The sequence below is a fragment of the Silurus aristotelis genome (genome assembly GCF_946808225.1).
Source record: "Silurus aristotelis genome assembly, chromosome: 2".
NCBI lineage: Eukaryota > Metazoa > Chordata > Actinopteri > Siluriformes > Siluridae > Silurus > Silurus aristotelis.
Window position 1 is genome coordinate 24,768,958 of NC_139575.1, and position 23,067 is coordinate 24,792,024.

At 38.2% G+C, this 23,067-nt stretch overlaps 4 protein-coding genes across 4 annotated transcripts; 2 read left to right on the forward strand and 2 right to left on the reverse strand.

The window, feature by feature from the left end:
- The first annotated feature begins 144 nt into the window (after positions 1 to 144).
- On the forward strand, positions 145 to 11,650 carry LOC310720282 (deoxynucleotidyltransferase terminal-interacting protein 1-like). The gene is made up of 13 exons (XM_083530747.1): positions 145 to 584; positions 2,583 to 2,653; positions 2,807 to 2,903; positions 3,001 to 3,099; positions 3,189 to 3,251; positions 4,051 to 4,107; positions 4,522 to 4,583; positions 4,671 to 4,716; positions 4,818 to 4,876; positions 6,202 to 6,262; positions 6,346 to 6,417; positions 6,496 to 6,551; positions 10,656 to 11,650. Exons 1-13 carry the CDS (start codon positions 507 to 509, stop codon positions 10,762 to 10,764), a joined length of 930 nt encoding a protein of 309 aa, XP_083386873.1. The 5' UTR covers positions 145 to 506; the 3' UTR covers positions 10,765 to 11,650.
- A 206-nt stretch (positions 11,651 to 11,856) lies between these two features.
- LOC310720431 (ubiquitin-conjugating enzyme E2 C-like) lies at positions 11,857 to 14,437 on the forward strand. The gene is made up of 7 exons (XM_083530998.1): positions 11,857 to 11,999; positions 12,681 to 12,791; positions 13,393 to 13,420; positions 13,529 to 13,615; positions 13,751 to 13,955; positions 14,084 to 14,143; positions 14,240 to 14,437. Exons 2-7 carry the CDS (start codon positions 12,691 to 12,693, stop codon positions 14,275 to 14,277), a joined length of 519 nt encoding a protein of 172 aa, XP_083387124.1. The 5' UTR covers positions 11,857 to 11,999; positions 12,681 to 12,690; the 3' UTR covers positions 14,278 to 14,437.
- A 216-nt stretch (positions 14,438 to 14,653) lies between these two features.
- Positions 14,654 to 17,954, reverse strand: LOC310720360 (regulator of G-protein signaling 9-binding protein). Its single transcript, XM_083530891.1, has 2 exons — positions 16,883 to 17,954; positions 14,654 to 15,691 (listed from the first exon to the last, which is right to left on the reverse strand). Exons 1-2 carry the CDS (start codon positions 17,082 to 17,084, stop codon positions 15,171 to 15,173), a joined length of 723 nt encoding a protein of 240 aa, XP_083387017.1. The 5' UTR covers positions 17,085 to 17,954; the 3' UTR covers positions 14,654 to 15,170.
- A 2,474-nt stretch (positions 17,955 to 20,428) lies between these two features.
- On the reverse strand, positions 20,429 to 21,802 carry LOC310720351 (E3 ubiquitin-protein ligase RNF182; the record flags this gene model as incomplete). Its single annotated transcript, XM_083530880.1, has 1 exon — positions 20,429 to 21,802. The coding sequence occupies one exon, from the start codon at positions 21,800 to 21,802 to the stop codon at positions 21,047 to 21,049; it is 756 nt and encodes a 251-aa protein (XP_083387006.1). The 3' UTR covers positions 20,429 to 21,046.
- Positions 21,803 to 23,067: the final 1,265 nt, after the last annotated feature.

Here is a 23,067-nt window from a genome sequence, read left to right on the forward strand (position 1 = left end):
AAAAAAAAATACATATAACCCAAACTGGATTTCTCTACAGCTGCAGTGGAAATGCCTCTACTGTAATGGCGGAACAGCTGGTACAAATAACCCCATCGTTTGGCACGGCCTGGGCATGGACGCGCATGCGCATACTTTTACGTTGAAAGGCACGATTGTGCAACCGGAAGTTGATTATAGAATTCGTTTTGCGTTGTAATTTTTTTGGGGGACTCGCACAGGGACAGAGAAACTCATATAAACTTGGGTCGTTTGCGTTGTTCTTTCTTTTCTTTTATTAGATCGATTTATTAAGTCATTCGCAGTATTTGAACCATGTGGCAGATCGGTTATAATTGCAGAGCAGAGTATTGTCAAAGCGATTAGTGCAGTAGGTACGTTTGCTTTTGCTCGCTGTCAGCTCGTGTTAACGTAGATAAGTGCGATCGGGAATCGAAAAGATCTTGAAGTCTGCTGATCTCTTTGAAACGAGAGAAATCTAGCTTTCGAGTGAGGTGAAAGAGGTAATGGGGGCGCACAGGAGTGAGGGACGCAGAGAGTGGCTTCAGCAGGACGCTGGGGAGCAGCAGCAGGTTCAGACCATGGTGAGTCACCCGTGGAGGAAGTTGTCTGTCTTTCTGTCTCTCTGTCTCCCGCTTTCATTTTTCCATCCTCGTTCTCAGTCTATAACTGTTATTTAGCTATTACACCACCATTTAACGTTTTCACTTGGATTTTTTTCTTTTTGGTGCGTAAACAGCGCTTGGTTCCGCTCAAAACTGCATACTGTTGAATGGTGTGTATTGAACCTAGTAGAGCCCTAATAAAGCACACTGTTCAGTAATGTACTGTTTCACAGGCTGCATCTGTCACTTCCTGAACAGAGACAGCCTGAGCTGCACCACTCCACTGTTCTCTTCCTCAGGCCCTTTATTTCATGTCAGTCTCCTCTCACAAGAACATTTACATCCGTGTGAAGCAGTGCTTCTCAAAAACCATGAAACATATCCAAGAAGTTGTTTGGGGTATTTTCTTTTTCTAGGGTAGGTAGTGGTGGATTCAGTGTCCAAACAATTGAGCTCTGAGCAGCTGGCTTGAATTTTCCCTTCGGAATGAATGGGTTTAATGTTGAAATGAATATATCTATAATTATTATTAGTTGTTTCTGACTACATATGTTTGAGAACTCCTAAATAAAACCACTGATTTTGTTGGACAATATATTGTCCAAGGAATAATTGTGATACTACACGGGTGTATAAATCAAGCAGCCATGCAGTCTGCATTTATTAACATTTGTTTTAAAAAATTTAAATAAATAAAACTACATAAATGTAAGAAAAGAGCTTAGTGAATTTAAGTGTGGTACCTTGATAGGATGCCACCTTGGCAAGAAGTCAGTTTGTGAAATTTCACTCCTGCCAGATATTTTATAGTCAACTTTATGTTGCATTATTGGAAATTGTAAGTGTTTAGAAAAAGAAGCAAGTCAGCCATGAAGCAGAAGTTTATGTAAATGCACACAGTACACACAAGTCACCAATCTTTGGCTAATGCATAGCTGAAGCGTTCCAAGATTCCACTGACATTAATTTCAGCACTGTGAAGCGAGAGCTCCAAAGAATTGGTTTTAATGGTTGAGCTGCTGCATGTAAGCCTTATGTCACTATGTGCAATCATTAGATAGAGTGGTGTAAAGCATGCTGCCACTGTACTCTGGAGCAATGGAAGCATGTTCACTAGAGTGACAAATCACACTTCTGTGTCTCATGGCGTATCTGGGTTTGGTGTATGTCAGGAGAACATTGTGCCAACTATAAAGTGTGGTGGAGAAGGGATAATGGTATGGTGCTGTTTTTCTGGGGTTTCAAGGGAAATATGTTTGCTCTAGATACCTAGATATTACTTATATTTTTGACAGATATGCTTCCAATATGTGGGTACAGTTTGGGAAAAGGCCTTTTTCTGTGTTCAAAGCAAGGTCCATAAAAACATGATTGGATGAATCTGATGAGGAAAAACTTGACTGGTGTGCTCAGAGCTCTGACCTCAACCCCATATAACATCTTTGGAATGGCCTAGAATGGAGATTGTGAGCCAGGCCTTGTTGTCCAACATATGTGCCTGATCTCACAATTGTTTTAATGGATGGCTGGGCAAATGTTTGCACAGAGACACTCTAAAATATTGTGGAATCTGTTTTAGCTGCAAATTGGGTATCAACTTAATAATATTGTGTATGTATTTAGAATGCATGGTCATTACAGTACCCTTGTTTGACAGCTCTGGAGTGAACAGCGCTACATAACTGGTTAAAATGTGATATTTTTTTGTAAGTGAACAAGCATGCAACATAGAGGGCAATATTAAGGTCTGAAAAAATGACTATGGTCATGTCCATATATCATACAATAAGTAATGTAGTTTCCATGACAGGTCCATTCTTTAATCCCATTAGTGATAAAGAATTTGATGACACATGGCATCTCTTTCCATTTCCAGGAAGATTTTCCTGCTAAGTTCATGTGCTTTCTTCAGTCACCGATTTGTCACCATGTATTTACTTTGGCATTTATCAGCATTTATTTTCCCTTGTACACTAGAACCCTTGGAACATCATGATCAAGCACAGACAGGTGCAGCGCAGGGGTAGGCGCTCCCAGATGGCTGTAAGGTAACTCTGAACATACTTATTTTAGTTCATTGATTGCTACGTCTTCCAGATGATTTAAGCCGTCTTTACGTCTAGCTGTGAATTGTACAAAGCCGTGATGTCTGTGCCTAATACTTAGTCTCTGACAGTAATCCATGTCTTTGGGGGTGCTAGTTATACAGATCCTGTCATTTCTATGGACCTCTTGCGAACTGTGCTACAGTCCAGCTTCAACGATGACATATTGGCAGTCTTTAAAAAATACATGAAGGTAAGTTACACTCGGTAACGCTGAGCAGCCTGTATGATGTTGGAGGAAAACTGAACAACGAATGAAAGTGATATCGGTTGTTCTTTCTTTTGCACAGTTTTTTGAGAAGGCAGCAAGCAACGTGAAGGAGAACGTGGGGGAGGACGTACAGACGGATCAGCTCATCAAAGAGGCTTGTCGAAACTGCTTAGAGCACGTATGTCAAACCCGCTGCTTAAACAAAAACATGTTTAAAGCTTGAGACGAAAGAGTATAAGTTAAGCACGGGAAAATCTTTTCATCTAGGCCAAGCAGCTCTTTCCTGATGCAGAGAAAACTACAAGACCTGTTTTCGATCCATCTATAAAGGTAAGTATCAGTTAGTTCTGTGTGTGGAGGTTCAGGAGAACAGTTCACCTTCTGCAGAAGAAAACCCTAGTTCTGAGAACTGCAGGTCAGAAACTTGGTGACCATTGATGCTCCATAGTTTTTTGTGGGATACATTTTATTGGAAAGATTTCATGGTTGAGACAGAATGGCCAGCTCTATGATTACTGCCCTGACTGCTGAACTATGGAACAGTTCTGTTGATTAAGTTTCTGGTTTTTAAAATAAGTTGTTTTGATCATTTTTCAAACTTTGTCTAAGGTCATCTGTGGATGTTGGCTGTAATCTGAATTGTTCTTCGTTTTGATGATGATGTAATGGCACAGCAGCATCATGGACATTTTGACAACCGGTGTTTGGTTACAACTTCAATTAATTAGACTCATGTCCAGTTTGCTATGGCTTGTAACTTTAAGCTACGAGAAACACAGTTGGCTAGTAATGATTTAGATCTTTAGGCAACTTTGGTTGCATCTACTGCTGCATTTATTCAAATGGCTTCTAACATAAGTGTTTTGCAGGCAAGACCTGGTTAGAAAATAGTTTCCCTGCTGAAATCTGAATAATTTTGTCCTTTTATAGTTGTTTTGTAGATTTCTGCCACAGTGACATTTGATGGGTTTTTTCTGACCACCACACATTCTTTCACCGTTTTGACAAAATATGCTGGTCCCATTCTGTGATTGTCAGTGTAGTGACAGTGTAACAACATATGTTATAATTAGGCATTTAAATCTAAAGATTCTTCGGCGAGGTGTCACAAAACTCTTTCACTCCTCAGCGCTCACGGCAGATGGATGATGATTCCAGCCAAAGAGGAAGCCCAATCCCTAAAAAGGTAAAAGGAAATAGGAAATTAAAATATTATATACAGTGGTCCTCTGGAACTCGCAGGGGTTACGTTCTTAGAGTTTCGGAAATTGGCCGATTTTGGACGAAGCCCCTATGATACCTTAGTGAATTCATCTAGACATTGTCACTTTAATACAATAATGTTTTTTTTTTTTTTTTTTTTTAATGTATTTGTTAGTTTCAAATGCAACTTGCTGTTAGTTACGTTTCAAACGAGAGTGATCAGGGGGTTAACTGTATATAAAATATTTGCTGCTGTTATTTCTACCAATAACTTTTTCTATTGTAAAATCAGGAAGGCTTATTTGCTTCAGAAAACCACTGATGCCAAAAAAGTGCCTTTTGAATTCTAGTCTAATTTGCTAAATACTTGCTGACACTTTTGTTTACCTGTGTTTAGAGGAAAGGCCGTCCCCCTCTGCCCACTCTACCTTATGACAGAAATGTAACGTACAGTACTCCGTAAGTATTGTTGAGGAATGATGGTTTAAATGTATATCTGTTTGTATGTTTGTTGTAATTTTAGAAATGTTATCTTAATCTTTGTAGGGTGAAACCCAAAATAGTCGAGCCCATAAAGCGGGAGGGACCGAAGGTAAAAAAAAAAAAGATGGTTTTACTCATCACATTATGTAGCTATAGTCTGTGTATACTTGAGCATTTGACACATTTTAAATATGGGGTTTATTTCGGCAGTGGGATCCCGCCCGGCTGAGTGAAAAAAGCACATTTGTTTTAGGATCCAGGGCAAACAAGTAAGTTTTTATTAAATTAATTGTTTCCATGGTAACTTTTTCGAATAGATTGAGACTAAACTCACCACTGGATGCGATTGTTAGACACTTTTTATCTAGAAACATGTATAAAAAAAAAAATAAATAAATAAAAAATTGCACAATGTGTAATATATTTAAAATTTTAGTTGCTGTCAAATACAGAAACCGACATATGCTGTTTTAATTCAAACATTGTGTATGCGAGATTGCAAGACAGAGTCCTGGCAATGATACAGCAATATGTAAGAAAGCCTTATATAACAAATCTGTGCTTTCTGACTGGAAAAGTTGCCATTACCCTTAACACAAACTAAGTTGTAGAGCTTTCCTCTGAGTGTGCTTAGTTGAACTGTAACATGTAAGCAGTGATGCTGTGGCTTATGTGTTTTGTAGAACATTTCACCAGCAAATTACTAGGCTAGTAGCTGTCTTATGATTGGGTGCAGCTAGCTTAAGGATTTGAATTGGCAGATTGGTCAAAATTCGGTTAAAACGGCTGACAAGACAAAGAAAAAAAAAATGGCTGTTAGCGATTGGGTTATTTCTGACAATAACGCACTTGGACAGTGTAGTTTTAAGAAATCGTCAAAGTTTTAAAACTACATACTTTATAATCGTTCCTATGCTATCGTCATGTAAAGATTTTGTTTTATAAGAAGTTAGATTAATTCGGGTTGGGACAAATTAAACGCCTTCTCCCATTTTTAAATAGCCAATAGCATTTAGATTACATCACTACTCTAAGCCTGTCACAGAACCATGAACTGGCACAAAAACCTGCTCCTTCAAAGTAAATAAATTCAAGCCATTTATTTTACCCGACTCGCAGCTAGAAAACCAATTGAAATGTTTGTTCAAGCAGACACATTTCCAGCACATGATTGCTTATATGATACATTTCAATCAACCAAGGCAGTTTCAGCAAGGAGATCCTTATAATGTTGGGGTTTCAGGCACTTCAGATTCAAGATAGAATTTCATAGGACAGAAAATCTTGTCATTATAGCACGGTATATAAAAGGTTTAAAATCCACTGATTATAGGGAATGTCAGGGTGTTGGATAGTTACACACCACTGTTCAAGTCACTTTTTAAGCAGCGAAATGTTAACCAGAAACCTGCTCAATAGTCAAAATAAATATATGAATGTGTCCCAGTTTCTCCCTGTGAATGACTTTCACAGGCCATCAGATACTAATGATTCAGTTTATTGAAATTTCATTCTGTGGCTATGGATCTTATGTATAATTTGAGTTCTTTTCGTGTTGTATCACAAATGTAACTAATAAATATTTGAATTGCAGAGCTTTAGGGATGGGAGGCACCAGGGGAAGAATCTATATTAAACATGCAGATCTCTTCAAGGTAGTGTGAGTTTCTCTGTTTACTATGTTATATTTTGCTTCTGCATTGTTCATTTTAAATTTCGGTGTTTGTGTGTGTTTCAGTATGCTGCTGATGCTCAGGATAAGCAGTGGCTTGCAGAGAGGCAACATATGAGAGCCACAGGTGGAAAGATGGTAAGAATCAGTTTGTACATATCGTATGTTAAGATTTCATGATTCTTTTTTTAAGGGACTTTTTGGATGTTTTTTTAGGCATATCTTCTTATTGAAGAGGACATCCAAGACCTTGCCCTGAGTGAGGAATATAAGTAAGTTAATAATACTAAACCCATTAAATGTTCCCTGTGCCTAATATGAAAGTAGTTTGTTTTACTGTACTTGTTTGATCCCACAACGTTAAATAACACCCACAGTGAAGTAAAACTGGTAATTTAGCATAATACCAATTATTTGTACTCTTTATGAACGTAAATTAAAAAAAAAACGAACAAAATGCGAGGGATAATTGCATTTTAATTTAAATTTTTTTTGCATAAAACATACCCCCCCCCCCAAAAAAAAAAAAAAAAAAAGCCCAAAGCCATCACCTTGTTGCAGATCAAGCATGTCATACATTTCTAAGAACTTATTTAACAAAAAAGTAGTGTTGCAATGAAAAGCCCTCATTATTATCTACCCCACTGCTATATTTCATAATGTAGTATACTAAAGTGAGCATTATTGAATGCAAGAGGTTTGCTAATATCTGGCGATCATATTAGATTTGAAATTTCAGACCTGATTCAATGTTTTTGTTAAAATGTGCCCCAGTTCAATCCCAAGTGGTGCAACAGGGAAAATGGTGCACTGTTGCCTAGAGATTGTTTGTTTAAATCCAGGAAATGCCACTGTGATATATAGCTGGGAGTCCAAGAGAAAAAAAAGGGCTCTGGTCCTTGGATGGGAGGCTCATACTCTCTATTCTCCTGTAAATCACTATGACAATCCTGCGCATCTGTGGGTTTATGCATTTCGAAGGGGGAAGATTACACTGTCCTCAAAGTGCTTTTCACCCCCCTCCAGTTATCCTGTGACGCAGCATGAGCAGCAGTTCAAAATGGTTTGTAGCTGCTGTATGGGAGGCGAGAGCTGGCTGGTCGGTGGAAATGATCCAGGACTAAATTAGGGAGAAAATTGAGACTCCTCATGCCAAAGCATCAAGCAAGGCATCATCTCCATTAGTGTTTAGCGCTCCCCTAACACATGTCCAACTTTCAGCACCTTGTTGTGCACACTGATATCTAAATTTCAGTTTTTTAATAGTAGAGGGTTTGACAGGTTCTTGTATGTATATCTTGAGGGATTTGATTAAATCTATACACTGAAGAAGAGCTTGTTCAATAACATTTGATATGTAGAAATCTGTGCATGCATATTTTACACATATTATGCACACACACACACACACACACATTTAAAAAAAGATACCCATGTTTTGGGCCTAAATATCCTTATACCTGTCCGATTTAACAACTTCCCCTGAACCACCAGCCACAAAGCTTCACTGATGCTTCGCCATTTACAGCAGGTATCAGGTGTTTTTCTTATTGGTCTCATCTGACCACAAGACTGAAGGCTGGGTTGCATTTTGTGAGCTTGTTGTTGTGAAAGTGGTCTGTTCTAGTGGTTGTCATGTTTCATAATAAACAAGAAACAGCTAAGCTGAGCATTAGGCTCATTTTTCCCCCTTCTCCTTCACCGTCCTTACTATAAGAGGGAAATCCTGCTTCAGGGGGCTTTTTGTATGTTCCTTATTGTAATGGATGGTATTTTTATATTAACAATGTGATCTGTGCATTGTAATTGATGATCAAGGGATTTGAATACTTACAATTCACTTTTTATTCCTATGTACACTTCAGAGAAAAAGGACATGGATACAAGTGTTCAATAGACTTTCTAATACGTTTGCAGTTTTATTACCAATCTACCTTTTTTTACACATATACTAGTTTAAAAAAATAACAAGTACCTTTCTTGTTTGAGTAGAAATGTATGGTGTGTGCTGTATATGGTTTCAACTCCTTTTTATGAAGCCAATAATTGTGGAAGGTGCTGATAAAGCTTTAGGCATCTGTTTGTAGTCGTCTTCTTGTTCTTCTTTCGGCTTCTCCCATTAGGGGTCTCCACAGCGGATCATCCGTCTCCATACCCCTCTGTCCTCTACATTTGCCTCTTTCAAACCAACTACCTGCATGTCTTCCCTCATCACATCCATAAACCACCTCCTTGGCCTTCCTCTTTTCCTCCTTCCTGGTGGCTCCATCCTCTGCATTTTTCTACTGATATACCCCATGTCCCCCCTCTGCACATGTCCAAACCATCTCAATCTCGCCTCCCTCATATTACATAAATTATATTAACTGTGTGTGTGTACCTATGTCTGTGTTGTATATAGTAGTGTACAAAAGTTTAGGCAGGTGTGAAAAAATGTTGTAATTGTGAGAATGCTTTCAAAAGTGTAAATGTGTTTATAGTTTATTTTTTTATCAATCAATGAAATTAAATGGAAAATAAAATACACAAGATAAATCCAAATCAATATTTGTTGTGCCTGCAAAACAGCATAGATTTCTCTATGTACACTTGCACACTAGGCAGGTAGGTTGTTCCAAACATCTTGGAGAACTAACCTCTGAACCTCTTCAGTCTCTTCATGTAATTCCAGACAAACTCAATGATGTTGAGGTCAGGGCTCTGTGAGGGCCAAACTATCACTTCCAGGACTCCTTGTTCTCCTCTTAGTTGGCATTTGTGGTAGTTGTTCTGCTGAACAATACATTTTTGGTTAATCAGATGCCTCCCTGATGGTATTGCAGGATGGATAAGTATCTGCCTGTATTTCTCAGCATTGAGGACACCATTTTCCTGACCAAATCTCCAACTTTATTTACAGAAATTCCTCCCCAAACTTGCAAGGAACCCTCCACCATGCTTTACTGTTGCCTGCAGACACTCATTGTTGTACTGCTCTCCAGCCTTTTAGCAAACAACTTCCCTCCTGCTAAAACCAAATATTTAAAATGTTGACTCCAGTCCAGAGCACCTGCTGCCAATTTTTTGACCCCCGTTTTGATGTTTTCATGCATACTTAGCCTTATTTCCATGTCTGAGGAATGGCTTTTTCGACACAATTCTTCCATGAAGACCACTTCTGGCCAGACTTCGCTAGACAGTAGATAGATCTACCTGGGTCCCACTGGTTTCCACCAGTTTTTTGCTGGTGGCATTTTCTGGTTTTGAAGAGACCTAAGCACAATATGCGTCTCATTCACTACATTAAGTTTCGAGGCCGACCACTGCATCAACAGTCCATTTCTTTGTGCATTTTTCAAAATAGCTTAAAACACATTTTTAAACTTCAGTCTGTTTTGAAATCTTTGCCTGGGAGAAACCTTGCTGATGCAGAATAACTACGTGTGTCTAGTTGCTGTACTCAGTCTTGCCACGGTGTATGAAATTAAAAACTGTCTTCCATAATCTCACTTTACTAGCAGAGTTTGGCTGTTTCTCACCAGCTGTTTCTGTTTCAGGTAATGACTGTGTTTCAACCTACATAAGAAATTGATTATCATTAGCACCTGCTTGGTATAATTGGTTAGCCATACACCTGACTCTGATCTACAAAGTATACAAAGCGTTGGTGTAAGAATTGCTCTTGATTTGGACACACCAAATATTGATTTTTCTTTTGTTTTGCTCACATTTTTTTTATATTGATAAAGAATAAACAACTAAATACATATTTTTGAAAGCATTTTTACTTTACAGCATTTCTTCACACCTGCCTAAAATGTTTGTACAGTATTTTATATGCAGAATGTAGTTTCTCAAAAGCCCTATGTGTTCAGGATTTGTGTCATTGCATGATATTTATAAAATTTTTACATGCCTCCTTCATAATGAAACGCTAGAATCAGGGTTGCAATTAAATGAATCTTAAATGAGACGCATCCAGATGATTGTATAAGACACTTGTTTGCTTTTATATATATATATATATATATATGCGCATATGCTGAAACATTCACACCTTTTTGAATATAGATTTTTTTTTTATTGCTCATCTATTTGTTTCTAGAATGGTTCAAAGATATTGTGGTAACGTGTTATTGTGACCTTATTTTTAATGTTTTAAGTTGTCTATGATTTGCCTATATCTTTATGATTCTGCAGTTTCTAACGTATGTCTTTTTGCTGTGCATAGTTTTATCTAAGTCTTAGTTTGGCTGCTACAAAAACAAAAACCTACATTGTTGCGGGACATTTTACTTTCTGTTGTTTTGTTTTTTTTTACATGCTGTTAACCGACTAAGCTTCATAACAATGATAATTTCATTCAATCATCTAATGAATATTTCTTCCTCTTTTAGAGACTGTCCTGAATTGAGATTGGATGAATTGAAGCCCTTTATGGTTCCTGTCTGGATGGTGGAGAAGATGCAAAAGACAATGGATGCTCAGAGATCCGAGAAGGATTAAAAGAAATTTGGAGCTTGGCACCATTAAATTTTTAGGGTACAAATGCTGATTTAGGATCAACACACTGTCCAACATACATCTATTAATCTTTAAAAAAGTATTTCTTTCGTAAATGGCAATAAGAACCGATCCCAGGTCTGTTGTTTTGCTCTGATCCATACGATTCCCAATGGCATAGTAAGTCTGCTTCTGAAAGGGACCAGGCCATGCACAATGAAAAGAATCTCAGACAGATTTTCCATTATTTTTATTTCTGTGAATGTTTTGCATTTGTTTGTTTGTTTTAATTACACAATAGACACTGGCCTTAGAATCAAGTTTAGCGATTTTTACTTTGTGTGCACATAGATGCTGGAAATGTGTGAACTGTTAGGGTTTAATAACTCAGTATTATTAGAGATTATATCAGACAGATTTTTTTTTTTCACATTAATCAGAAAAGTAGCTTTAAATATCTGTGTATATACAGCATGTATTTTCTTACACAGGTTTTTTATGGGAGGTTGTCTGCATATGTATGCACTCACTGATCTTGTTTCCAGTACTTTTCCCTCTTTAGTTATATGGAAGCATTTTGACAGCCTGTAAAAGGTTTTAACAGGATACCAGAAAATCTTTTTCCCCCCATGTACACACAAAGGGAATTCAATTAACTTATCCCTACCCATTTTTAGTCAGGTTAAAATGTTTAAGGGGGAAAGGAAACGTTTATTTAGCAAATGTAGCTGTAGTGTAGTAATAAGATGTCCAACATTTTTTGACTTGTCCTGTTTGGTGGCTGAATGAGAACAGTATTTGACAATTACATGTTTTACAGAAAAATGGTGGGAAATGTTATTTTAAAACAACAACAAAAAATTCAATTAAAAAAGCTTTTTTTGTGCGAGCCGGTCTATTGTGTGAAACTGATTTCCCCTTGTCTTCTTAAATGTGGCGTGTGATCAAACTTCGGCAACGTGTTGGGTCTGTTCTGCTGCATAGGCATCACCAACGGTTATAGACACGCCAATGTAAACGCGTCGTCCAATCAGCTTGGAGGCTTTTTGACGTGCGTCATAGAAAGTCGCTAAAACCCGCCCGGTGTGTTTTGGAAACTCGGCTGTGATTGGTGGACGCAGTGTTTGTAGGCGGGGACACGGGGTTGAGAAAGAAAGTTTAAACGGGGGGGCGGGATATGATTTTTAAATTTTGACTGAACTCCGGTAGTAACTGTTGGCACAAGGACCGCAGAGCTGGTAATGTAGATTTCAGTATTACCTGTATTATAATCTATTTATTAATATTTATCTATATATATATATATACACACAATAAATATGCAGTCAGGGAGATTTTGATTTGAATCAGACGGTATTTATGTTGAACCTTGCAGCCGCACTGTTCTAGACATTAATCTTAGCTAAGTAAGCTAACCCCATAGAGGGTATATTATTACCCTGATACTAATGACAGTCCTTTAGTATGGGCTGATGTTTTTTATTCTCTTGTACAACGAATATTAATAACCGTGTACTCAATAATATTTTAGATTTTAAAGTGGATTGCCGGATTAGTGTGCTTGTTTTGTCGCTGCTCGGCTCAATGCTAGCTAACGTTAAGCTTTCACTGCGGTCTTATCGACGCTGCTGCAGCCGGTTGGAGCTTCCAGAAGTCCACCTGAAAGCCTGTTCAGCTCAGTCGCTCCAAATTCCCCACTGAGCCAAACTAATATTTTTAAAATATCAAATAGAAAATGTTTTCTTGGTGAAAACCATCGATTTTGCGCATCTGCAAAATCCGCTTGTTTGTTCGAGCTCTCAGAAATATTCACCGGTTTCCCCTCAGATAAAACTCGCCACTTCCGGTGTGCATATTAATCTGTGGTTTTGGACACTTGTTGAGGTTGAAGATTCAGACTGTGATTTCGGTTTGTTTAGACTGTAAGCGATGGCCTCCCAGAACCTGGATCCTGCTGCAGCTTCTTCCACAGCCGCGTTAAAAGGAAACGAAACTGCCGGAAGTGTGTCCAAGGGCTCCGTTACCAAAAGGTGTGTGAGTGATGAGACGCTGCATTCAGACAGCGAGAGAACAACACTGTGTTTAACACACACACACACACACACACACACACACACACACACACACACTCACAACAAAGCACACTACAACAGAGAGGTCATTCTCACAAATTTAGGGTTTCCTCCTCACCTTGTTTTTTTCCCCCCATGGATTCTACATTTAACATTTGACAGACATCCTTATCCAGCATGAAATACAAGGATCTTGTATGTCATATATCTTAAATATCTTACACACACACCTGAGCAGTTAAGGATCAAGCAGTGACCTCATAGTGGTATTGGGTTTTAAGCTTATCTTCTGACTCCAAATCCTACACCTTAACCACTGAGTTACCACTTCTCACTGGGGTCTCTGGTTTCCTCAAAGCTTCCAAAAACTGTTTACAAAGTGCACTCGTTGTACTCAGTCAACTGTGTCTGTCTGTCTGTCTGTCTGTCTGTCTGTCTGTCTGTCTGTCTGTCTGTGGATCAGGCTCTTCAATCGAAAACTTGAAGGATCATTTTAATGTTTATTTGGTACTGAATGTGTGCAAATTCCTGATTGCGACTCTTTCCTTCTTCTTCCCAGGCTTCAACAAGAGCTGATGACGCTCATGGTGAGTCCTCAGAGTTAACTGTTCAAACTGTTCATTTTAATTAACAATAACTTATTATATTAATAATAATGATTAATTTGCCTTCAAATATTTTATTGTGTATTGTAGATGTCAGGAGACAAAGGAATTTCAGCATTCCCAGAGTCTGACAATCTCTTTAAATGGATTGGCACAATAGATGGCGCTCAGGGAACAGTAAGTTTTGTTGTTGTTTTTTTTTTTTTCCCTTTAATGCCATGTTTGCTGCACGTACATATTAGAGTGTTCCAGTATAGAAAACCAATATTAATTTTGCATGCAAACTTTTTTTGTTTGTTTTTTCCTGTTGAGGTGTATGACGGTTTGAGGTATAAGCTCTCTTTGGAGTTTCCCAGCGGATACCCATACAACGCTCCTCGGGTGAAATTCGTCACTCCCTGTTTCCATCCAAATGTTGATGAAAATGGGTTTATTTGCTTAGACATTTTGAAAGAGAAATGGTCTGCTCTTTATGATGTTCGATCCATTCTGCTCTCTATTCAGAGTTTACTTGGAGGTAATGTTTTTGTTTTTTTTTGTTTTTTATATATACTACAGATTTTTATTCATAATTATTCAAAGCAGTTACTAGATGTGATGACTCATTGTTTACTCTTCGCTTTTTCTCTCTTCTTTTTATTTAAGAACCCAACAACGATAGCCCTATGAACTCTGCAGCTGCAGAATTATGGGATAACCAGGAAGGTAAATAGTTGTAGTTTTTTCCTTATTTCTGTGGTGAAGTAACTTGTATGTACTGTTTCATAAGTGTAAATGAACACTTTCTGTTTATTATTCCAGCTTTTAAAGCCCATTTGCACTCAACCTACAAGAATTGACCCACAAAATCGGGCAAATCTGCCTCTTCTGTTTTATCTCACTGTGTAACTTCATTGCTTTTGTTTTTGCCCATGACCATGTAAATTTGAAATGCTGAGTCTGTTTCTGTATTATATTTGTATGTTGAATAAACCTGTCTCAATAAAATAGCATTCAGAATTTGCACTGTATTTGTTCAATTAATTCCAATAAAGCTGTGTATAAGTCAACGTTTAGACCTAAATAATTTATATTGTGTTCATTATTCTGAAATGTGGCCAAGGGGGTTTGAATGGGTTTAATCCAATCCAACATTTAAAAAGAAGCAAAAAATGCTGTTGGTGTGAAGCAAATATAGTCTGTTAGTGAAAAAAATCAGGAATAGATCTCTCTCTCTCAATGTGCAAAGTTAAAGAATATTTATTAAATTAATTCACTTTACAGTTAAAGATTACTTCAAAATGAGAAGCCCTGCTCTAAAGCATGTACATTGATGGCTTAAACCACTTATTACTGAGTGATCTATGCAGTGTGGCCTTATCTCTACATTTTCAGATAAATTGGAATGAATAGTAAGAAATACACTATATGTGGAAAAAGATTTTTCTTTACCCCCACTCATAAGATCTATTTATTTTTTTCCCACAATTTAGCACAATGTGATAATTGGTGTGTCTTGTAGGTCCATCTTGAAACCATAATTTTTTTTATAGTAGTGTTTGCAGATAGGGGGCAGTATAGTTTACTTAGAAAATTCACCGCTACGCTACTGTGAATTGTGAAATAGATGGACGCTTGGTGTTTCCCAGATCCACCAAGGACCATGAATAAACGATTTCATAATAAAAACCAAGACATGTCAAATTATTTGGGGATTTAAGACTTTTCACTAGTTACATGACCCAAAAGATATTTAGTTGAGCAAACAGAATATGCATCTAAGCCTACATTTGGAATGACTGCAGCAGCTTGATTTTCCATCCGGCGCCACCACTTCTACCTCCATCATCTCCTCCAAGATGTCATCATCTTCTTCTTGTGTTCCCTCAGCCCAGGCTTTCTGCATCGGCTTCACTGACCATAACGGTACGTTTACCTTCTGAAGCATTTCCTGGAGCAGGGTCTCAATCTCCAGCACGTGTCCCTGCAAGTCAGGCTTCTCTGTGCACTCTTTCACCACCCAGGGACTCTGCACCATGGCAGCACGTCCTGCTACCTCGGTGCCTCCTCCAGAAGCACCTGTGTTAATCAGGGCCTGTCTGTCTTTTTTCACAGCGATAGGAAAGAGCTCCTGGAGGGCAATGACTCTTTTGAGTTGCTGCTGAAAGTTTTCCAAGGCTGACAGGAGCAGCACCCAGATGCGCTCGACCTGCTCGCGGTCGTCCTGCTTTTGCTCTGTTTCAACCAGCAGGTCCAGCAGCCTTCTTTGCAGCCCTGTAACACGAGCATGATAAACAAATGGAACTGTTCTCATCTTTCTTTCTTTAATATTTAATAAACTTTTGCCTTTTAATCTATACTCCATTCTGAGTTGTAAAGTTAGAAATGGATAGTTTACCCATGTGTTTAGCTGATGCAGAGTAACACACAATTCGATTAATTTTTATTTATTTAACAATGGACATTGTCTCAAAGCAGCTTTACACTGATAATGAGGCAATAAAGAATGAATAAGATGTTCTCTCAAAGTTGTCCCTGATGAACAAGCCGGTGGCGACTGTGGCAAGGAAAAACTCCCTGAGATGGCATAAGGAAGAAACCTTGAGAGGAACCAGGCATTAAGAGGGAACCCATTCTCATCTGGGTGATACCAAATGTCTATTCGAAAGATATGGATGATTAAGTATCCTTATTGTTGTATAAAAGTTTTAAATGCATCATAATAATGACAAGGTAATTTCTTCAGCAGAAATCTGAGGTAAAATATGCTAGTTTGGACTTATTACCGAATTTAGGATGTAATGAGAACAATTCAAGATGAGCAAAACCTACGTATTCTGACGGCCACTGTACCGGTAATTATGAATAATTATTATCATTATTATTATTATTATTATTTTTGCTGTGCAAGAAGACTATTTTGAAGTTGATAGTGTGTATACATACATAAAGTACTTTCTTGTAAACAGAGCTAGTCTAGAAACCTTTTGATGCCATCGTGTAATTATGCCTAATTATTAAAGTTTAAATTTTCTGCTAATAAATAACCATGTTTGATTTTTCATAAATATAATAAAATACATAGTGTTTATTTTGAATTGATTTTACTTATAAGGTAATACACATAGCTTCATAGCAGGAACTGATGTCTCTTGAGTCATCATTTTCAACATCCTAATACATTTGTTCCTTGTTGAGAATGTTAGGAGAAGGAGCATATCTCCATGAGAATATTGGGAATGGATGAAGCTCCAACCTCTTCATTGATAAAAAGACATACACCATGAAATTCCATGACTTTTATTGTTAAGTACTTTGGAGACTTGTGCACAGTACGTATTGTGTTTCTTAACTAAAAGCATTTAGCATGGTACTGTGTGTACAAGCAGCTATTTCTTTCCACTGTCTATTTCTGGTTTTAAAACAACAGTCTTGTATATTGATATAGTGGCTCTTCTTTCTTACCTGTACATATTTTATGGGCCTGCCCCCTGGTTTCCTCCAGCTCGTCTCTCAGAAGGCTGCTGTCTGTGTTACTCCCCAAGCAGGTGGCCATTTGTTGGAAGCAGGCGCTGAGTTTGATGAAGGCGGCCTGCGCCTGCTCACATTCACTCACTAGCTTTTTTCTGGCTTGGATCTCTCCCACTGACCTTCGCCACCGATTCATGCTCCAACAACCCCAACTGATTAAAGTTTCAGCACATCTGGAATGAGGCTCTTGACCACAGCGTCAGTCTGATCGTCTTCCAAAAACAACTTTGGGTGAAGAAACTTTCCATAAAGTGCAAGCTCCCAGCTTTAGAAGACTTCCCAGCTAAACATTATCATCTCTTTCCTTTAAAGTGTTACATTAATGGTTAATATATTATTCCTATATTTTAACATAGCACATTATACAGATCCCAATACTTTGGTGTAGATTGTAAAATTTTAATCCAATATTAACTGTTCAATCAAACTACTAAAACATTTAAAATGACTTTACATCTTACATTTTTATACCACTTGATTAGGATACTGGATAAAAATAAATAAAACAATTAGACAGTTAATGGTTCGGCTATTCACATTAATACGATCACATAAACGTTAGACTACAATGGAGGAACCATTATAAACTCAAGTTTCACTATTCTAAAATATAAACTAAAATAATTTGTAAGTAAATCCTTTAGTTATGCTGTTTGTTGCTTCTGTTTTGAAAAAGAATCTTTACCTTAGTCAAATTCAAGATGCCATCATTTCTTCTCATCCTCACCATTGTGTTGACAGTCTCACATCACAGCTTGGCTACATCTGAGCTGGCAAACACCCTGTTATCTTCCAACACACCACTTCCTTTCCGATGGCTTCATGGAAGCTATTGGCCTTTGGGGAGTCTTTCTTCAATTAGGCCTATGCAGCACAGCTGATGCTCTCCAATCCGAACGACTGCAAACGTCACACATCCGAGGGAGACCTCATCTTAAAATAAACACAATCATGGAAAGAGGAGTACTCTCTATAGTGTACAAGGCCAAATCCATATCTGACTTCCTTTGTTCCTGTGTTTTGTATGTGTGCTTTAGGCGCAGTTAAGTGCCATCTGGGAGAATAGCGTGGGACTGCAGGAGAACAGGCCCAGGAACCTTTGATGACCCCCCTGTGGCTCTTCAGTCTAGTTTGAACGTTGTGTGGAGATGAGGAGGGCCCTTGACACTCACCATATCCCTCAAGTGTAGTATCCTTAGCAACTTTACTCATCTTAGCTCATTCAGTTAGCAAAACATCAGAGCTGCAATAAGCTATCCTAAATTAATTGTTTTATTAAATTGAAATTAAATTGAAATGTTTAATAAGTTGAGTTTGATGACTGCCATATGCAAACCCACTTGTGTTTCCATCATTCTTGTTTTATAAATTGCATTGCAATTCCCCACCCATTTCCCTATTTCATTTACAAACCAATTGCAAAAAAGTTGGGGCACTGTACAAATTGTGAATAAAAAAGGAATGCAATAATTTACAAATATCATAAACTTATATTTTATTCACAATAGAATATAGATAAAATATCAAATGTTGAAAGTGAGACATTTTGAAATGTCATGCCAAATATTGGCTCATTTTGGATTTTATGAGAGCTACACATTCCAAAAAAGTTGGGACAGATAGCAATAACAGGCCGGAAAAGTTAAATGTACATATAAGGAACAGCTGGAGGACCAATTTGCAACTTATTAGGTCAACTGGCGACATGATTGGGTATAAAAAGAGCCTCTCAGTGTGGCAGTGTCTCTCAAACGTCAAGATGGGCAGAGGATCACCAATATCAGAAAGGAGTTTCTCAGAAAAAAAATTGTAAAGAGTTTGAAGTTATCATCATCTACAGTGCAAATATCATCCAAAGATTCAGAGAATCTGGAACAATCTCTGTGCGTAAGGGTCAAGTCTGTGATCTTCGGGCCCTTAGACGGCACTGCATCACATACAGGAATGCTACTGTAATCGAAAAACATGGGCTCAGGAATACTTCCAGAATACATTGTGGGTGAACACAATCCACCGTGCCATTCGCCGTTGCCGGCTAAAACTCTATAGGTTAAAAAAGAAGCCATATCTAAACATGATACAGACGCGCAGGCGTTTTCTCTGGGCCAAGGCTCATTTAAATGGACTGTGGCAAAGTGGAAAACTGTTCTGTGGTCAGAAGAATCAAAATTTAAAGTTCTTTTTGGAAAACTGGGACGCCATGTCATCCGGACTAAAGAGAATAAGGACAACCCAAGTTGTTATCAGCGCTCAGTTCAGAAGCCTGCATTTTTGATGGTATGGAGTTGCATGAGTGAGTGTGGCAGCTTACACATCTGGAAATGCACCATCAATGCTGAAAGGTATATCCAAGTTCAAGAACAACATATGCTCCCATCCAGACGTCGTCTCCTTCATGGAAGACCTTGCATTTTCCAACATGACAATGCCAGATCACATACTTCATCAATTACAACATCATGGCTGCGTAGATGAAGGATCCGGGTACTGAAATGGCCAGCCTGCAGTCCAGATCTTTCACCCATAGAAAACATTTGGCGCATCATAAAGAGGAAGATGCAACAAAGAAGACCTAAGACAGATGAGCAACTAGAAGCCTGTATTAGACAAGAATGGGACAACATTCCTATTCCTAAACTTGAGCAACTTGTCTCCTCAGTCCCCAGACGTTTGCAGACTGTTATAAAAAGAAGAGGGGATGCCACACAGTGGTAAACTTGGCCTTGTCCCAACTGTTTTGAGATGTGTTGAAAATTTAAATCAACTTATTTTTCCCTTAAAATTATAAATTTTCTTAGTTTAAACATTTGTCATCTATGTTGTATTCTGAATACAATTTTTTAATTGGAAACTTCCACATCATTGCATTCTGTTTTTATTCACAATTTCAAATAAAAATTATTATATTCTTCAATTCTAATTATTTTTGAAGAAATTTGAACACTTTTCATTTGTCTTTAAACATTCTGGTTTTGTTGTCAACTTAAAAAAAAAAGTACATTTCTCCCCTTTGAATAATTATTATATCTAGTCCTGTATATTCTCTCTGGTCCAATAATGAAAATCCAGAGTGATTGAACTATTTGCAATACAGTTATCCCCCGGTGGTTACGTTCTAAAACCGTCTGCGATAAACAAAAGACCTCTAAAAAAATGCTATTTTATGTACACAGTACTGTACTGTATTAACATTTTACTTCATTTTATAAATTATAATTATATTGTTATTAATAAATGTCATTATTTCAACATAAAACTCGTTTAAAAAAAAAAACTTTTTTTGGTCTATCGTCGAGCTATCCGCGAGAGACCGGGAAAATCAGCTAAACAAATTAGTTATGTGGCAAATGCAAATTAGTGATAAATCGGGGGCGCGAGATTCGAACCGAGGTAAAGCGGGGGATTACTGTACTTGCAGATTCTGCTTGCTGTGTCTATATCATCAGTTTGTCAAAATTCCATTAACTGATATCCATTATATAGTGTTTTCCAGTCTTTATTGAATATCTATTAACAGTTTGGATGATCTGAAGGCATTTGTTCATTCTCATAGCAATGACAAACACATTATTTTATATTTATACAACATTAAAATATAGCTCGGGAATTTGCATGCCTTACAAAGGCAACTAGGAACTTTGACAAGTATATGGAGACTATATTTTTTTAAGTTACACAACAAATGGATTGTCAAAAAGTAGGAAGGACATAGTTTACATTATGGAACAGAGTCCATGTTAGATATGAATCTCATTTCCTCATTAGTGGTACGTAAAAGGATCACAGTCATGTTAAGCCTGAGCTAACAGGTACAGAATAGAAACAAACAAACAAACAAACAAACAAACCAACAAACAAATCAAAACAGCAATTTGAGGCAGCCGTAGCTCAATACAGACAACCTGCATTGGGTGTCAGGATGTTACTGCTCATTCAGATGTATGTATTGCCGTTTGTATGAACTGATGGTTTAAAGTACAGTTCTAAATGCTGGTAAATTCCAGTGCAATAGTCGATGAGCAGAATGATCAGATCTGTGATTTTGGCTCAGTTCACACTGTCTAAAGACTGACAAATCACACAGAACCTATGCAGTGTCTACGTGGCAATTGCCTCCATGATCTCATGGCACAGACACTGACAGAACCCGTAGAACACACAGAGGACGAGGGTGGAGGGGACCAGGCTGACGAGGATCACTCCCAATGTGAGTTGCTGAATCATGAGTAGATAGATGCCCAGGGGCAGCGAGCTGAAGTACAACAGGCAGAGGAAGCCCATGACAAAACGAGGCACAGAGCGTGACGTCCATGAGCGCCACTTCTGTACAGGCACATGGCATGGCAGCGAGTCCAAGCTTGCTGGCCGATACAGTCGCACCATGTTCAGCATCCCACTGGTGTCGGCTGATGTTGACTCCCCTGGAACCTCCATGATAGTGATAACCAGGCAGTCTGAGGAACTGTGAGACTGCTCTCCACCTCCTTCTCCACCTGTTCCTATTTCTCCTCCACTTAGACTGTTTGGGGTGAGCAGAACCTCACCTACAGGCATTGAGCCACTCTTTCGGATTTGCTCCTGGTAAGAGAGGATGGCCATGATGTTACTGTCATCTTGCAGAAGCCAGATTTCCTCATCGGGCACGTGCGTCTGATGGCGACAGAATGGACAGCTGACAGTGCCAGGTGATGATTCCATTTCAGCCATCTTCTTCAGGCACCGAGCGCAAACGCGGTGCAGGCACGCCAGTAACTTTGGCTTGCGAGCACGTGCATCATAGCGGCTATAACATATCTTACATTCTAGTTCCTCCACCGTGTAGACCACGCCATCTGTATCCGACTTGCTACTCATCCTGAGAACGGACAGCGGGGAATGCAAATGGAATTTTCAAGAAATCACAAAATAGCAGTATCTAGCTGTACAGCAAAAAATTTGTATTGTCTTTTTCTAATTGTTGTTTTGTCTCGTTTTTTGTTGTTGTTGTTGTCAAATTGTCTGTTTACAGCAAGGCCTCATTTGGCAATTACACTGCTTTGTTGACAGGTGTAGACAGGAAAATTGTTTGCTGTAAACAATAGAATCTATAAATCAATCAAACACTGATGGCCTGAATACCAGTATTATAACTATAATATTGTATTGAATAGTAAATTTTAGAACACATTCACAGCGGTACATGCATAATCAGACGTTTCCGTGCATAACATTTAACACAGATATATACTGAGGTGTTTCTTTTTCAGAGTGCCTTGGGTTCGTAAATGTAATGACAAACAGGAAATTAAATACTTATTATGGAAAAGGTGCTAACAAAATTTTCATGGGCCGTCGCTAAACTGCTGCCGTAAATTCATTCTGGTTTAGTCCTGAGACAAAGCCTGCTGCTCATCGGTCATCCATGCGTAATTGCGAATTGCCAGAAATGAATTGAGGTCTTCGTAGAAGGATCATGTCATCTTGGATCATGTCTGCTTTGGCCAACAGTTAAAGAGGAGTAACAGAACACATTTTATGTCCATCAAGTGTGGAACTGTGCGTGTTCAGGGGACAATGTGATGCAGCACTTTGCTTTGTCCTGAAATGAGAAGACAGACAAAACAGTGATGGATAATTCATTCATAATTATAGTGTACAAATACAGGGAATTCATACATTTAATATATACACAATATTCAGTTTCACTGACAGCTATTCTGCTGTCATTACACTCTCACTGTAAATGGTACTGATATTCTAATTTGTGGATCTACAGAAGAAAAAGGGGAATTACTGGACTGTTCTTGAGTCTCGCTATTCACATAAAAGCAATCCTTGACTTGCCCTTCATGGTGGAATAAAAAAAATCACCTTACAATGTGCCTAGGCCCTCCACCGAGTCCTTCTTTTATCAGGCCCATAATGTCAGAAATATAAAGCTGTCACTATCAGTATCTTTGTAACTGTATTTGTGTCATTTTCTAATCCGAACGAGCAGAATTTATTGTCCGTCTTATTGTTACAGTATGTCTGATTTTCAACTTAATGAGAGGACTGAAAAATGGGCTCTTTAAGAGACTATAAAAAAATTCAGTGGATTCAGCAGGTGTAGTCTGTTGCGGTCCAGCAGCTAGCACAAG